The sequence below is a fragment of the Oenanthe melanoleuca genome, chromosome 3 (assembly GCF_029582105.1).
Source record: "Oenanthe melanoleuca isolate GR-GAL-2019-014 chromosome 3, OMel1.0, whole genome shotgun sequence".
NCBI lineage: Eukaryota > Metazoa > Chordata > Aves > Passeriformes > Muscicapidae > Oenanthe > Oenanthe melanoleuca.
The window spans coordinates 75,360,267-75,376,346 of record NC_079336.1 but is presented as its reverse complement, the minus strand read 5'-3'; the positions used below and the strand labels follow the sequence as shown (position 1 = coordinate 75,376,346).

The window sequence follows — 16,080 nt, the reverse complement described above, 5'->3', positions numbered from 1 at the left end:
TTTTGGGTAAGACGGTTCAGATTCAGATATATCATAGGAACACTATAGGCAGAACTCTCAGCCAGGAACAGCTCACTTTACTATCCACTTTGAAAGTTTTAGCTTTTGTTCATCCTGTCTCTGTCACAGAAAAGGAATTCTGAGATTTGTTTGTGTGGGTGAAGCTTCATTACCCACAGGCAGAAACAAATGTACTATTTACAGCAGGATTCTGGCAAAAAGTTAATTGTGGTTGATATAAGTCTGTAACTCTGAAAGATAAGGGAGTGAAGGACTCCCGAAAGTGTAGCTTTATCCAGTCTCTCCTTGGCAGAAAGCAATTAAAGTCCCTCAGAGACTGGGGAAGGATTCTCACCTAGCTATGAGCTGGGGGAGGGAAATTTATGGCTGCCGTGCCAGCAGCAGCGGGTTCAGCAAAGGATTTTTTAACGGTAGCGCGAGTTATGTTAGAGGCATTGTCTGCTGAAAAAATAAAGGTTTCTAGTCCTCTGAAGGCCATAGAGGGTCTCTCAGGACTTGAAAAGGGGACATCCAGCCAGCAGCTGGTGTCTACACAAACTGTCTGCCAGCAGCAGACCAGTTCGTCTTCGGACATCCTAGATTCCTCAGATTCACCCAAATTCCTAGAATTACCTGAACCTACTCCTAAATCAGGAAAACTCAGAATGGAGGTTTTTCCAAAGAATTTTGACGATTTAGACTTTTGTTTTTTCAATCCCTCAAAAATGACCTCACCACCAGCAGGGAGGCAATTGCATTCTACCCAGGGAGCGGTGGGGGGATCAAGGGAGGGAGATGAAATGGGACACACGATACCTTATACTTCTACAATGCTAGAACAGACAATTCGTGGTGCTGCGGGAATACACAGAGTAACTGCAACGCCATCGGGATTTCAGACCAGGGACATTTTACCGGCTTTGACATCATTTTCACGGAGAGGGACGCCACAGATCTCGGAAAGCGGGGCGGGGGGGACAGGAACACGCGCAGCAGCGGCGGGGGGTGGAGATATGAGTATAGAAACCGCAGCGCGATTCATTGTCCGCGGAAAAACCCCGTTGGTCAGTGGCGCCTCATGGGGAACCCAGGCGGAGCGACCCCCAGGGGCGGCGGGATCGATCCCTGACGCGGCGGGCGGGGGAATTTCTCGCGGCCGGGGGGAGGTGGCTCCGGGTGGGATCGGCGCGGCGGGGTTCGCGGGGGTGGCGCTGCCCATGCTGGGGACGGGCTGGGTCTCGGCTGCCGGCACAGGAGCGGCGGCGGGGCCAGCCACGTCCGGGGGGGGGACGAGTCACACCCGGGAGGGGGATCAGGACAGCCCGACCCGGGAGCAGCCAGCGACGCATGCGTGGTTCGACCTGGGCGTGGGGAACACACGCAGGCGTGGCGCCTGGAGATGCCAACATCCCCGAACACGAAAGTGACAGGAACAGAACAGGGACACTCAAATGTAGATAGGCATCACAGCATGCGGGCACGAAGGCCAAGATTTAGTTCACAGAGCAGTGATTCCAGCGTGGCAGGGCCAGAAATGAGTCACCACAGGGCGGGGCCGGCCCGTGCCGGACGGAGGCAGGGTGGACGGGGTGCAGCAGCAGCGGCCCCGGCCCCGGCCCCGAACAGGAAGCGCGCGGCAAACACAAAACCCAGAAATGTCAGCGATGCAGGGAAAACTGTTTCAGGGAAAGACAGATTCAAAAAAGGGAAAAAATTCATGCTTTGTAAAGTCAAAAGAGAAATATTTAACAACTTTTAAGCAATTGCAGGCAGCTGCCCGAACGGAGCTGATTCAAAGAAAACCCGGGCACAGCAGCGTGAGGTCACCAGCCCGGGGCTCACAGAGAGGAGGGGGAGCACCGCTGCCCCGCTCCCAAAAAAGGGCTCCGACAGTACCCCCGCTGCTCTCCCCTGCCCTGCACGGGTCAAGTGCTGCTGAGGGGAGGGGGAATGGGGGATGGAGAGACACCAAGAGCTGTTTTTATCTATATTGTGGAGAACAAGCAGAACGAGGGAAATTGATAAGAGACTTAGTTTTATTTTCAGTTCTTGTATGTTAAACTAAGGTGTTTGTTTTTGTATTGTTGTTAAAAAGATGCTGAAATTTTAAGAGTGATGAAGGTATTTTAATAGTATTAGGTATTTTAATAATTGAAGGTATAATAAGGTATTTTGTATTTTATTTGAATACACATCATCTATATTTAGTGATTTGTTATTTCTCAGATATGAGTGTACGTTTATTTAAATGTCAACATTGAGTTTTAATTTTCCTATAGTTAATTGTTTCAAAGAAACCAGTTTCTAAGTATTTGCAATACTGTCAATATAAATCAATAGATTTCGAATTCTTGTAAGAAGCTTGCAGATTTATGTTTTGCAGATTTATGAATATTTTAGTTTTCCCTTCAAATCAAATTGCAATGGATTTCTAGTCTACATTTTTAAAATTATCAATGAAATGTTGTGTGAACACAAATCAAGACCACTTCTAGGATCATCATTTGAATTGTAAAACTTAATTTAAATCAAAATTCTTTTCACATATATTGGAAAAGCAGTATTTATCTATCAGTTCAATTTTTAAGATTTAAATATAATTTCTATATTTAATTTTAAAAACACTGTAATAAGATTATATAAATTCTGTATCACAGAATGATTTTATTTTCTGTTTCATTGTTTAATTTGAACTCTGTCAGCATTTTAAGTAAGTTTTGGAAAGTCTCCAAGTGTATTCTTGAATCAAATGTGTAATTAGTTAAGTTGTGAACTTAATGGTTTTTTGTCTTTCTTTTATTAATTCTCTCTTTTATTTTGGCAGGTCTTTTGTGACCTGAACCTGTGTAAGTTTTGAATATTTTGCAGAATTCCAGAAAATTATTTGAGCTCCATTCTCAGAATGAATTTCTAGTGTTATGGTTTTTCTGAGTTGCTATCACAGAAGCATTGCAGCAGCTTGCCATGTTCAAAGCATTTTACCCTAAAGAAGAATTTTAGAGAAAATGAGTTGCTAAAGGAATTTGATTTCTTCTTCACCTTGAAATATTTTGTATTGTAGTTTTGTTGTTAAGAGTTGTGAGTTTTTTTTTCTTTAATAAGAAGATGTCAGGGAGTTCTCTTCCAATTAGAGTTTAGGCTCTGGCCAAGCCTTGATTCTAACTGAAAGAGAAAAATGTGTAAACCCAGGAGTTTTCTGCATCAAAATAATATTCCAGTCGTTTGGATTGGCAATATGACCTTGTCAGTATGACAGCTGAAGCTAACCTTGAAGTGAATTTGGTGTTCATTTTCCGGAGATGACCATCTGATTCCTCATTGAATCGAGGTTTGTCAGCTGTTTGCAGACCCTGAGGTGAAGACACAGTTTTTTAAGAGGTGATGACACAGTTTTTTAAAAATTGATGATTATCTAATCTTGTAAATGTATGTTTGATGTTTAAGGTATTGATAATTGCTGAATTGTGTTTTAACTTCAGAAGATTTAAACTTTGTGTTTGTTTTTTGTTAGAAAATAGTTGAAGGAAAATTCTCCAGTTTTGATCAAAAATTTAGAAACAAAGAAAAATTGAAAAGCTTTCAAAATAAGTATTTGGGGGAAGGGTTCTGCTTGTGTCTCCACAGAGAGAGGACAAAGATGAATGCCAATGAAATACGTGAGGCAATGTCCAGCCAAGACGCGGGCAGATGCCAGCCCTGGAAGTGAAGGGGCAAGCTCACAGATTGAATCAGAAACAAAGATGATGAACTTCTCTCCAGACACCTGACTTGAAAAACTAATAAACCTCTTTAGATGGGTCAGTGGGCCTTGAAAAAGAAGAAATTGAGTGATTTGAAGAATTTAGTCAAGATGGTGATTTGCTCATTGTGGCATCCATGCAACAGAAGCTGCAAAAAGTTCATGACTGTCTGATCACAAAAGTGCAAAAGGCTGGATTGGAAATTAGCACTTCAAGATTTGTGAAATTGCACACTGGAATTTTTCATGTTTGTTACTCTGAAGAAGACCTCTGGTTCATGGAGATTGCTTCATGATCTCAGAAAGCTGAATGAGACTGTAAAGCCTCAGAAAATAGAAATCAGCTCAAAAATCAACAATTTGCAAGACCTACAACAATTTTTTGGAAAGATAAACTGGATGAAACTGATTTTAGAAATCACAAGAGAAGACCTTTCATTTTATTTAATTTTCTGAAAGGAACAGCAATATTAAATTTTCTAAAACTCTCACACCAAAAGCACGAAGAGCTTTGGAAAAGGTTGCAAAAATTTTATAGCAGAAACAAGCACATCGTTATTTAGATTCATTGCCTTTTTGTTTAGTGGTGTTGGGAAAAGGAACACAGTCATATGGTTTAATTTTTTAATGGGATGAGTCTTAAAGGGACCAACTTTTAATTATAGAGTGGATTTTTCTATTTTACCAATCCCCGAAGACAATTTTTACAGATTTAAAAATAATAGATCATAATAAAGAGAAAAACAAGGCTGATGACAATGACAGGCAGAGATTTTTTATAATGCATTTACCCATGAAAAAGCAGTGTTTTGATTTGGTACACCAAAATCACTGCATTTGGCAATTGTATTATTAGATTATACAGGTATTTATACAATTCACTATCTGAGTCACAGGTTGTTGAAAGCAAAATTAAAGTTCAGAGAAAAATCAAAAATGAGTGAGGGACCATTGGACGAGATCATAGTGTTCACTGATGGTTCAGGGAAAACTCACAAATCAGTAATTATATATCAGAATTAAATTATAGGAAAATAGGAATTGGATGTGGAAACAGTGCAAGATTCACCACAAATTGTGAAATTGGCAGCAATGGTCAGAGTTTTTGAATTGTTCTAGCAACCCCTTGATTTAATCAAAGATTCGGTGCATGTGACAAACATAGTTAAAAGATTGAAAGGGTCACTTTTGAAGAAAACAAGCAATGACATTCTATATTCATATTTATCATGTATGAAAACATTGCAGAAAAACAGGACACATAAATATTCTATTACACATATTAAAGCTCATCATTCCCAGAATTTTGGTAGAGGGAATGCATGGACAGATGGATTGACCATGTCTGTTTTGCAAACCTTGCCAGATATTTTTAAGCAGGTAAAATTAAGCCATGCATTTTTCATCAAAATACACAAGTATTGATTGAATTTTTTCACATTTCAAAAAAGCCAAGCAAAAGAAATTACTTAGTCCTGTCGAGATTGTCAAATGATATAGTCACCAGTTTTTATGGGAGCAGTCAACCCTAGGGGACTGCAAGGCCTTCAACTGTAGCAGACGGATGTGACAAAATACTCATTTTTTGGAAAACTGAGAAAACATTTATATTCTAGTTGACATCATTTTATGAACAATTTTAGAGAAAAAAAAAAAAGGGGGGGGAGACAGAAGCTATGCCTCACATGTGATTGAACAAAAGTTTTATTATGTATTAAACTTCTTAAATAGTTCTTTTTTAGAGTGAACTCCACCAATTATAAGATATTTTACAAATGATACAAGGGCAAAGCTAAAAGAAAATCCTTTGGTTTTGATCAGAAATTTAGAAACAGGTAAAAACTGAAGGGCCTTTCAAACTAATCATGTGGGGAAAAGATTGTGCTTGTGTTTTCACAGATAAAGGATTGAGATGGATTCCTACAAAATACATAAAACCATATTGGGCCTAAACGCAAGCAGAAGCCAATCGTGGAAGTGAGGAAAATAGTTCGCAGACAAAATTGAAGACAAAGGATGTGAACTCATTTTCAGACAAGACATAAAAGACTTAAGGACTGACAGTGAAACATGTTTGTTTAAATGTTGTATCTTATCTTTTTATCAACTATGTTAGATAACAAAGCAGATTTATCAGTGATGCAGCCAAGGGAGAAGGTTTGGAGAAAATTTAGCAGAGACAGCGGGGTTGGACACAATTTGTTTGGGACATTCCAGGCCAGGAAGGCCATTTTCAATATGTCTGGTGGGATTGCCAGTGAGAGAATGGCCCATTCCAGAGGGCATCCCTTCATGGGTGATGCGAGTTGTGACAGCTCCTGTGGACGGATGACATGTGTGGGTTCACTTTCTCCCTGTGGCCTTTTTCGAACCAGAAGAATTAGAAATGTTTTGCTTCAACAAGAATGGACTTCTGTATTGTATTTAATGTTTCAGGAGTGACAAAGAACCAAACAATGAATGTTACTCTGAAACAGGATGTATATAATAATTGTATTATAGTCTCAAACAAACCATCCTTCCAAGTTTTAGCACAGTTACTGCTGGGAACGTTTTTTGTTTGTAGGGACAAAATTTGGGCTGCTATCCCTGCTTGCATGAACTTGTCTGATCATTCAAAATCAACTCAGAAGAACATAAGACAGTTGCAAAAAGGTGTGGCAAAGCTTGAAAAAGTTACTAGATCAAGGATGGATGGTCTGTTTGACATTTTTGATCTTTTACCTTTGTAAAAAGAAATTTTGAAAGTAGAATTTTATATATTAGTGGGGCTTGTAGTTCTTCTCGTCATTTTGCCATGCATCATTCAGTGCATTTGTCATGCCATGGAGAAAGTTGTAAAAGAGATGTTTTTGGTGCAAACAGAGGGGGGAGATGTGGGGGTCCAGAGTATTCCTCTGGCTTCCTTGGAAGGTTTAAGACCCCCCTGGCGGGGTCCCCAAGGACCCTGGAATGGGACCCAGGTGTCTCAGGGGCTGGATTTGGCTCCTTGGAGCAGTTTGCCAACATTGAGAGAAGAAATGCAAGCCACAAAAGTAAATGGAGTGTAAATTGGACTGTTAGAATGTAGAATTAGCAGATTTCTAAAATGTTTGTGATAAGGGACACGTGGCCAAAATGGAGAATTGGGGGTGTGGATATTCTTCCTCCTTCTTCTCTGTGTCATCCATGCTGGGTGACACGCTGGCACTCTTAGATTGGATGAGAACAGATCTGGACCATGTAACAAGATTGTATTGTATTGGGGGTCATTTGTAAATACCTAGTACGTAGTTTAGACTATAAAAGATAAGTCCTGCCTCTGCCAGGCAGATTCTGCCATGGACGTCTGGCGAGCAGACTGCTGTTCGCTGGACAAAGCATTCCTGAGATAAGCAACAATAAACAACCATGAAAACCTCTAAGAACAGCCTCCTGCAGTCTCTCATCGGCGAGCATTGGAAAGAGCTGGGTTCCAAACCACCTGCATGTCCACCAGAGGTGATCTCAGGTTTAAGGAGACACCTCAGGATGTGACAAATATGTGTTAGGAAAGAATCTGTGCAAGTACTTTCAGCAAGTGTATTTTATTTTAGCCGGGGAAAAAATACTCAATCTGAACTTGGAAAGATCTGTCACTGATAAAAAATGCATTTTCTGGCTAGTTTGATGAAACCCATAGGCATAACTCATCATTGTGTGACTGTTCATTGCAAGACAAAGTGGTGTCTTGTTGGATAGTGACAGTTTTTTCATTTTATAGTGAATATTCTATAGTGAATTAAAAAGTGAAGCAAAAATGAAAATAATTTATCGAAAAGAATTTATCTATGTAGACATGTTCCAACTAATATACCATTGGATTTGCCTTGAAATCCCTCAATTATATTTCTGTAAAATCTTAGAAAATTTTATGCCTTACAGAGACTATACTGTATTTTCATTTCACAATGAATTTTCTATCTGCTCATGGTTTATTTTAACTCATCCCTTCTGCATAGTTTTCCTTTTACCTCTTCATTCCATGGTCCTTTCCTTTAACCCATCTATAACAGATTTTTTGAAAAAATAGTGCTGTGGGAACATACACTTTCAGTCATAATCACTCCTTTGGCAACTGCCCAAATCTCTGTGCTCCTCAGGGAAAATAGGTGCTTGTTAAGAACATTCATCACATGTTTTCTGTCACACAAAAATTTTAATTTTTAGGATTTATCTGTATTGGAAACAGTACACTGGATTCTAATGTAACCAGACTGAGCATGTCAGACCAGTCCATGCTGCTGTGCTATTTGCCTTTTTGTGCTGGTATATAAATCACTTTGAAAGCACTTAGAGAGCCAAATAGGGTGCTTTACCACCTCCTTTTTCACATGCCTTCCCACAGTCACAGCTGTGTCAAACACAGTAATTCCTCTGTACCACCACAGCATTTTATAGAACTGCCCATAGCATATGCTGCTCTAATCCTTTCAAAGCACTTGGTGAAGACAGTGAAGGCACCCGGGGATAATCTCTGTGAAGCCACTGAACTGGTCACCAGCAGAGCACTGAGACATGAAACTAGGCTCCTGCAATCTGCAGAGGGAGCCTTTCTCTCCTGTGGAAGCAGGGTGACCTGCAGACCCACCAAACAAACCACAGCAGTTTGCAAAGCCTCTGTTCTTCACTGGGGGATGCCACCAGACGGACGAAGCAGAAAACTGCAAGCTGCTCAAGGAATTAATCACTCTTAGTGTCTGAAGCCCAGGGTGAGGGGAAAACATCATCAAAAAGGATGTTTAACCATGGAGAGCAGTTCACTCAGATTTTCTTTCCTTAAATTCCAAAAAAGTTTTTTTCTCTCTTTCTTCCTTCTCACTATTATTACAAGGGATAAGGCTTGGCAGAAGACTTTCTCATTGAAATGTAAAGTTGAAGTGTCCATGGAGCTCTGGTATTTCTGTGAAGCCAGAAGGAACTCACAACTGGGAAAAATCAAAATTCAAGTCCAGGGTGTGAGGGTAAATAATGTAACTTGCCTTTTATTTTGGCAAAAAAGAATAATTATCATTGTTACTTATTACAATTTGAAGTGCTTATACCTAAAGAGGTCACGTTTATGTAAATAATACAGTTTCCTTGCATGAAAAAAACTCTGCTCGTTGTCCCTCTCCCTATTTAATCAAAGTAGAGACAACAAGCACTAGTGTGACAACAGATGCCATCTCAGGCTTGGCAGCCTGGGCCTGTGTCAGATGCCATGGAAAACTGCTTGTGCACAAAGGGAAGTGGTTAGCAAGTGTGCTCTGCCACCTCAACACTGCCTCTGGTGTAGCAGATCAATGCACCCTGCCAGTGTGGATTCCTACAAGGTGGGAAACAACACCCTGTTCCAGAGTACAGCTCCTGGCTGCACAGCAGGAGAGACCTGCACTGTGTGGGCTGTGCCTCATTGCAAGGGGAACTCCTGAGGAGCTTTCCTCTCACTAAGCTGAGGAACCTTGCCCAGGGGCCTTGGACTTGTCCACAGATGGGCTGTTGGGTGGCTGTCTCATTTCCAGAGAGAGCAGGAGCTGCCAGACCCCTTCTGCAGACTTCATGTCAGAGAAAGAGCAGCAGTCCAGTGCCTGGTACAAGAGCGAGTACTGGCAACAAGTCAAGACTTCAACCCTTGCAAGGCACTTTGCTGAAGTGAGTGTGTGGGTCACTGTCCTCACCTTCAGCAGGAAGGTGAGGGGCTTCTCTCTTTCATGACAACATGGCTGTGTCTCCCTCCTCACTGTAAAGGACTGCTCTCCCCTTTAATTCTTGTCACATTGCCATTATTCCCCTCCAGTGTGGTGATGCTTCCATAACAAACACAGGGAAAGCTTGACAGGAGCAGTCAATGTGCTCCAGGAAGGACAAATTCAGCCTGTGGACAGACAGGGGACATTCACAGTGGAGTGCTCTGCTTCCTTCAACTGGGTCCCACCACTGGGCCCAGTTTTCTGCCCAGGGCGAGAAGAGATAAGCCAGGGCAAGACAGGCGATGCAGTGAGAATATGTTGCTCACCAAGAAACTTTGCTGATTCAGATGAATTAATTTAGACACAAATTTTTTAGTTGTGACTACAACCTGATTGCTAAGAGAGGTCATATCTAAACTACAATCACTGATACCTCAGAAAAGGCTAAAAGTATTCCTGGCTGACTCAAGTCTCATGCACTTCAACCAAAAAAGATCTAATTTTTCAATGGTGCAGGAAAAATCCCACACCATACTTGGAGCTTACTCCAAGATTTGAGGGTGCTTAACAGTCTAAAAATATGATCCAAAGTGCATACATATTTTTTCAGACTATACTGGAAACTATCTTCCTTTCTTCTTAAATTAGCAGCTATTCTGCTGGTAAAGTAAGTTAGTAGATTATTTTTTCTGCTATGCTAAAGTCACATTCTCAGGTGGTGACACTTCCCTGGGTTGGTTTTTTTTTTTTTTTTTCACCGTGCCATTTTTTAATTTGTGTGAGATTTTTCTTGAATTTCATTTGAACCAAAATTCCACTCATCTTCAGTGAAGTAAAAAGATGAAAGTACAGCTATGAAAGCAGTGTGTCAGTATGGTGTGGGTGTGCCTATGAGCCTGTAGGTTATGTGGTGTCACCTTATTTTAAAGGAAGTTATTTCTTTTGTCAGATACACGCTCTTCATTAGAGATTTTTGCACATAGCAGTAATGAGGATGCAAGGAAATCTGGTGTCTTCTGCTGGCCACAGGTTCACAGGCTGTATTAATAGATAGGATTAGTGAAGAAGAATCAGTCAGAAGGCTGCAAAGCTCCTGTCCCTCGAGATTTCCTTCTTTAGATCATTAGTCTTATTGAGAGCTCCCTTGAATACAGCGAGCAGAAACTGAGGAAAAGGCTGGAACCATTTTTTTTAGCAGGACATTCTGGGAAAGGGTGATTTCTGGGTCAGAAGCTACACTGAAAATGTCTGTCCTGTTTTCTGCACAGGCACCCTGGAGGAACAACAACATCAGTTTTCTGACCAGAGAGGCAGCTGTAACAGAGCAAGGAGAGACTATCATAGGTTTCTACCTGTTGGCTTTAGGTAGGTATTTGGCTTGTGTGTGAAAGGAAACTCTTAAATAGATGTTCTTATCAAATTCAAAGTGATTCATTTGGGTTTTATCCCTAATGGAACAGGATGGTAGAAAATGTAACTTTTTTTAAAAAGCAATTGCAAGATCAGAGAGGTACAGCTTGATTTTGAGATTTATAATCAATTCAGAAATCTTGAAAAAAAATAAGCAGTCAAGCCTGTAAACTTTCAACTAATTTTCATTAAGCTTAATATGTGGGAAGATAAAAGAAGTACCATATCAGAAGTACATGATAATTCTGTATCTTCTTGTGTTTTAGTAGCATTAAATAAATGTTACCTGATTTTCAGAGTTGTGACTGTTGACAGTCAGTTGGCATCCTACAATTATCATCAGAGACACAAAATATGTTTTGTGGTTCTTAACTTTAATTCTTTGTATTGTTCTTGCTTTAAATGTTGGATGCATATAGAAACTGACTTCTTCAAATTAGATCTAAAAAAGATCTAGGTACTGGAACCTTATCCCATGTTAGCAGTCTCAATACCAAGTGTTTCTTTTAGTTCTGCTGGAAGACAGTTATTGAAAGTGTATAACAGGGATTTCAAAATGGCACTCAATATAAATGCACTCTGATACCACTGTAATTTTGTTTTGTTTGCTTAAATTTATTTTGGGCAGACTTATTATCTAATACAAGGAAGCTTTATGAAATTTCAAAGAGTGCAAGAATGCTAGGTAATAAAAACTTTCAACTGTAGAACCTTACAGAAAAATAGAAGAAATTTAAACTTTTATTAAATCTGTTCTTCTAAACAGCATGGACAAAAATGTTTCCGTTTTTAAATTATTTGTCTAACGGATTTTTTTTATTCTAAACTTTTTACATATTTCAATTAACCTTCTGCTTACATTTGACAAAGGGATGTGGAAGTTAAAATGTTAAATGCTAATTATTTTAATATGTTTACATGAGACTTTCCTATTTTTATCTATAGGAACCAGGGAAAGTTGTGCTTAGAAAAAAACAGAGATTCTAGTAGAAATATATATGGCTTCTATCTTAGGAGAGTTCATTAGGAGAGTGGTTGTAAAGTAAATCAGAGCTGTTCCAATTTATCCCCACTCTGTTCACATCTGTGTATCCCCTTGTGAATGGCTGGGAAATGTCTGTACCATCAGCTAAAGAATTAAGCAGTTGCACTTAAGACTAGAAAGAACATCTTAGGTCAGCAAGGCCAGTCCCCTACTGAGACAATGCCTAATCTCATTTACACAGCTCCCTCTTATAATTGGCTAGGGGTTTTTTTTGGTGTGGTTATCACTCTTCCAATTGAAAGCGTGTTCCTGATTTTGTTTCTCTGCTGGATAGGAGCCCTCACCTAAATTCTTAGCTAAAGTTGAAAATTTAAGTGAATTATAGGTAAATTGAATTTTTTTGCCTACAAATGATATCCTATGGCAAATCTGTGTTCCTGAAGGAACAATCCTGCCTTGAGGTTAACCTCTGTATTCCTACATTAAGCAATTGAGGGAATTTTAATTTGTTAGTTGGTTGATTGTGGGGCAAGGGATAATTATATCTATTTACCTCCTCTCACAATAACTTTTCCCCTGTCATCCCAGCAGCCTTATAGCCAGGACTGAGTGTAGCATCCAAGCAAGGTCCTGCCATCACTATTCACATTCATATTTACACTCTATCAGCCCTACTGATCCCTCCCAGCATTGCCTCTGCATCACACTGGTAGTTCAAACTTCTTCCATCAATCTTCTGCTGCTTCCTGGCAGTGATCTCACATCTTCTAGCAAATATCTAGGTGTCTGAGCCTTTGGGTTATTGGGGTTTGATTTCTTCAGATCCTTCAGTCAAGCTTACACGTCCTTTGTATGTCAGCTACTGTTCTTGAAACTTACCTCAAGATTCAAAACTCCAGTTCCTTTTCTTGCAGACTATGTACAAGCAGCAGCAGCACTAATCCAAGTGTAGTGTAGATCTGGTTAGAATTGGTGCATGTAGGTATACCTTTTGGAAATGCTAACATTTGAAAAAATCTGTTAGTCATGCATAAATCAGGAAAGTCCTAATTTCTTTTCTCCTCAAAGGTCTACTGTCACACTTCTGCAAGCACCAGCCACAACAATTTATAATTATTAGTTTTATATACACCAATAACTCGTTCTACCCAGGGAGCTATGATGTGGCAGAACAAGTTCTCTGTCATGCAGACACCCTCTTGCCCTTCTGGCTGCAGAGAAAAAAGGCCAGTCCATGTGCTAGCTCCCTGTACTGTACTGCTTTAGTGGTCTGGCAAGACTACCTACACTGGCAGGAATCAATGGGTACTCCCTTACATAAAGCCCCAAAAATGTTCATGTTTGATACTCTTGGGGTTTTGATGCCTTGGAAAATGGCTTCAGTGATTACACTTCTGTAGTTACTTAGTGTTTTCTTCTTTTTTTGATCTAAGTATGGTAGTGCAGCTTCTTGCAGATTCTGATGTACTTTTCCAAAACCAAAGAGATGTATTGGTATAAGCATTTATCCAGAAGATGGGGTTCCTCTGGACCTCCTTACCTTCACATGATAAAGCCCTAAAAACCTAACTATTTTGCTAAATCTTCCCAGAGTCACACACCTTGAGAGAGGACATGAGCATCCAAGAACCCTGAACACCTTTTGCTGAGATAAGGCCTTTGTGTGTCCCCTTCTGGAAATTCTCACGGGTGACAGGTAGCCCAGCTGTCATTTGTGACAGACAGGACACTGATGCATGTGTTGTACATGGTGCACCAGCCAGGCAGTTTTGAATCCAGGTGAGGGGTCCTCAGCACCCTGCATGGAAGCCTGAGAGCAGGGGTGTCACACACTGCAAACCAGCAGGAGGTGCACAGTGCTTTTTGTGTGTGCTGACGGACATTGAGACCACTGCACTGCTCCTTGACACCCAAGCCACTGTTCCATCATTCTCCTTGCTGATGCTTTGGCCATGGGACCAGCGGAGTGGGGGAAGGTGCAATCCCATCCCAGCAGTGATCCATTCTTAGAGGGACAATCTGCAAGTGACAGCGGCGCTGTGTGCCCTGCGCCAGGTCACCTGCGTCAGCATCCTCTGTCTGCAGGAGCTCTCTGCTCCCATCCTTCCCTTCAATGAGCTCAGAACTGTCTCTAACAGACAGATGAAAGCTTCTCCTGCTGCTGGGATTACATATGACCCCTTTTTACCTACACCATACTGTGCAATACTGTGGAAAATCCTTGTACGTTTTAAATCATGAGGTGTAATTTAAAAGCACTGCCTACTGCTGCTGGTTGCTAGGCATCAGGGAAAAATATAAAGCATTTTACACTTCATAATTATTAGCTAGAATTCTTTAGTTGTTTTTTTCTGCATTTATGCATAATTTGTTCTCTGTTTGTTTCCCCTAGTTTCACATTTAACCGAGCCTGTTGGAGTAAATACAAGGCATAAAAGGAAATTTAAAGTCAGTAGGAAAGAGTATTTATTAGAGAACAAATTCTGACTTTTTGTGAGTGCTTCCATCAGAAAGGCATGCTGAGTGCATAAGCAATTCCATCAGAACAGACTACAAGTTCCAAATATGCCTTTAAAAGGCACACACTTCTGAATAGTAATAGTAAACTGTTACTTGACAAGTGACAGAATGAGTGTTATTTTGGGATTTTGTTTGACAGATAAATCCGAGAAGGTGGGAAAGGAAACAAGCTATTCACAGAACATTCATCCCCAAAATGATTGCATTTATTGAATAAATAATCTGTCCATGCTTTGTCAAGTCTAAAACAAGATGACTCTTCTCCTTCCTGCCAGAATTGGCAATATGCCCTGGACAGGATATTGTACGTGTATAATTGGCAGTGAAGACTGAAAACAGAGTAAGGTCACTTCACAGTTGCAATAGTTAATGACAGCTTTGCCAGTTCTCTGGATTTTATCACTGTTTTAATTAAAGTTTTCTGGGTGGAAAATCTTTTGCAGCAAACCGCTTCTGATAGGCATTTATGCTTGTGTATATGTAATCGTGTAAGTAACTGATTTCATTCATGCCTGCTCTGCATTAAGGTGCTCAATCCAATTTCTGTCCTAGAGAAAGGTTATTTGCTGAGGAAAGGGCCTACTTTCTCTTGGGATGCTGAGCCTCACCTTTTGCTCTCATTTCTTGAATTCTTCTGATTAAGGCTTCCTATATATTTTAAAATGAGTATGGCTGAGTTGTAACACCCATTTTTCTATTTCAGTCTTGCCAGGCTTTACAAGCAAAGGCCGTGCAACAATTTCTAATAAGAGCAAGTCTAAGCAGAAAGCATAATAGCCTATTTCAGCTGGGCACAGGTGAACTAGTCTATTGGAAATGTGGATGACCAGCTCAAACCTTGCAATTCACTTTTGTCAAATTTAGTTCTTCAAAAACAACGTTAACAATGAAACTGCATGCAGCCTCAGGTGCTTATTGCTTGTTCAAAGACCATCTCAGGTACATGAGAGAAAAATAGGGCATGTCTGAATGCACAGGCTTGAGTGATTTGACAGAAATATTTGTAAGATTATAATGTACTTTTTCAATATTCTTAGAGTTAACAATCTCAGTGTTCTCATTTGCTTTTCCAGAACGATTTTCAGCCTCCTTAGTCATTCTCTGGCTACTTTTCTGGTGCTTTCTTTACATGGGCTGGTGGGCATCACACTGACATGGGAGTTTGTGAATAACTGAAGGGTTGCCAAGCAAGCTGACTTGCACCAGCTTGCTTGGCAGCTCTTTTGTATCTCCCCAAGAAATCATGGATAACAGCATCAGACTCCCTTGTGGAGTGCTTTTGACATCTGTGGATTAAAATGCTCTCTTAGGGAGTGTTATTCCAGGACAAGGATTACTAATGAATTATGTAGGGACTATACTGCTGTCCATCCTTTTCCTCCTACCTCACAATGTTTGCAAAACTACTTAAGTATTTACATATTATCTATGTATTTTGACACATCAGAAGGTCTCTCTCTGATCATCTCTCTGATGAACAACTCATGTCAGACTGTGCTTATGGGAAAGATGTGGTGATCCCTTTCTGAACATTATGCTGGGTGGCAGTGCTCAGTTTCTACCTAGCTGCCATTTTTTTCTCTCTCTCTACATTTTGACCTCAGTTGAAATCTGTCTTTTTTCACCAGGATTACCTTATGCTGGGTTTCGATTTTGGGGTTGGCTTGGGCTTTTTTCTGCATACTCTTATGAGTGAATATTAGTGACAGCTTGCAAAAGATGGAACAGGTTCCCTC

The 16,080-nt window shown here is 40.4% G+C and overlaps 1 protein-coding gene across 1 annotated transcript in view; it reads left to right on the top strand.

Annotated features, from left to right (window-relative positions):
• Window positions 1-10,269: 10,269 nt before the first annotated feature.
• Window positions 10,270-16,080, top strand: part of LOC130251100 (opsin-5-like) — a 29,280-nt gene continuing 23,469 nt past the window's right edge. Inside the window, exon 1 of the mRNA XM_056487473.1 lies at window positions 10,270-10,794. Within this exon, the coding sequence (XP_056343448.1) occupies window positions 10,674-10,794 (121 nt within the window). The 5' untranslated portion in view covers window positions 10,270-10,673. The remainder of the gene's footprint in view (window positions 10,795-16,080) is intronic.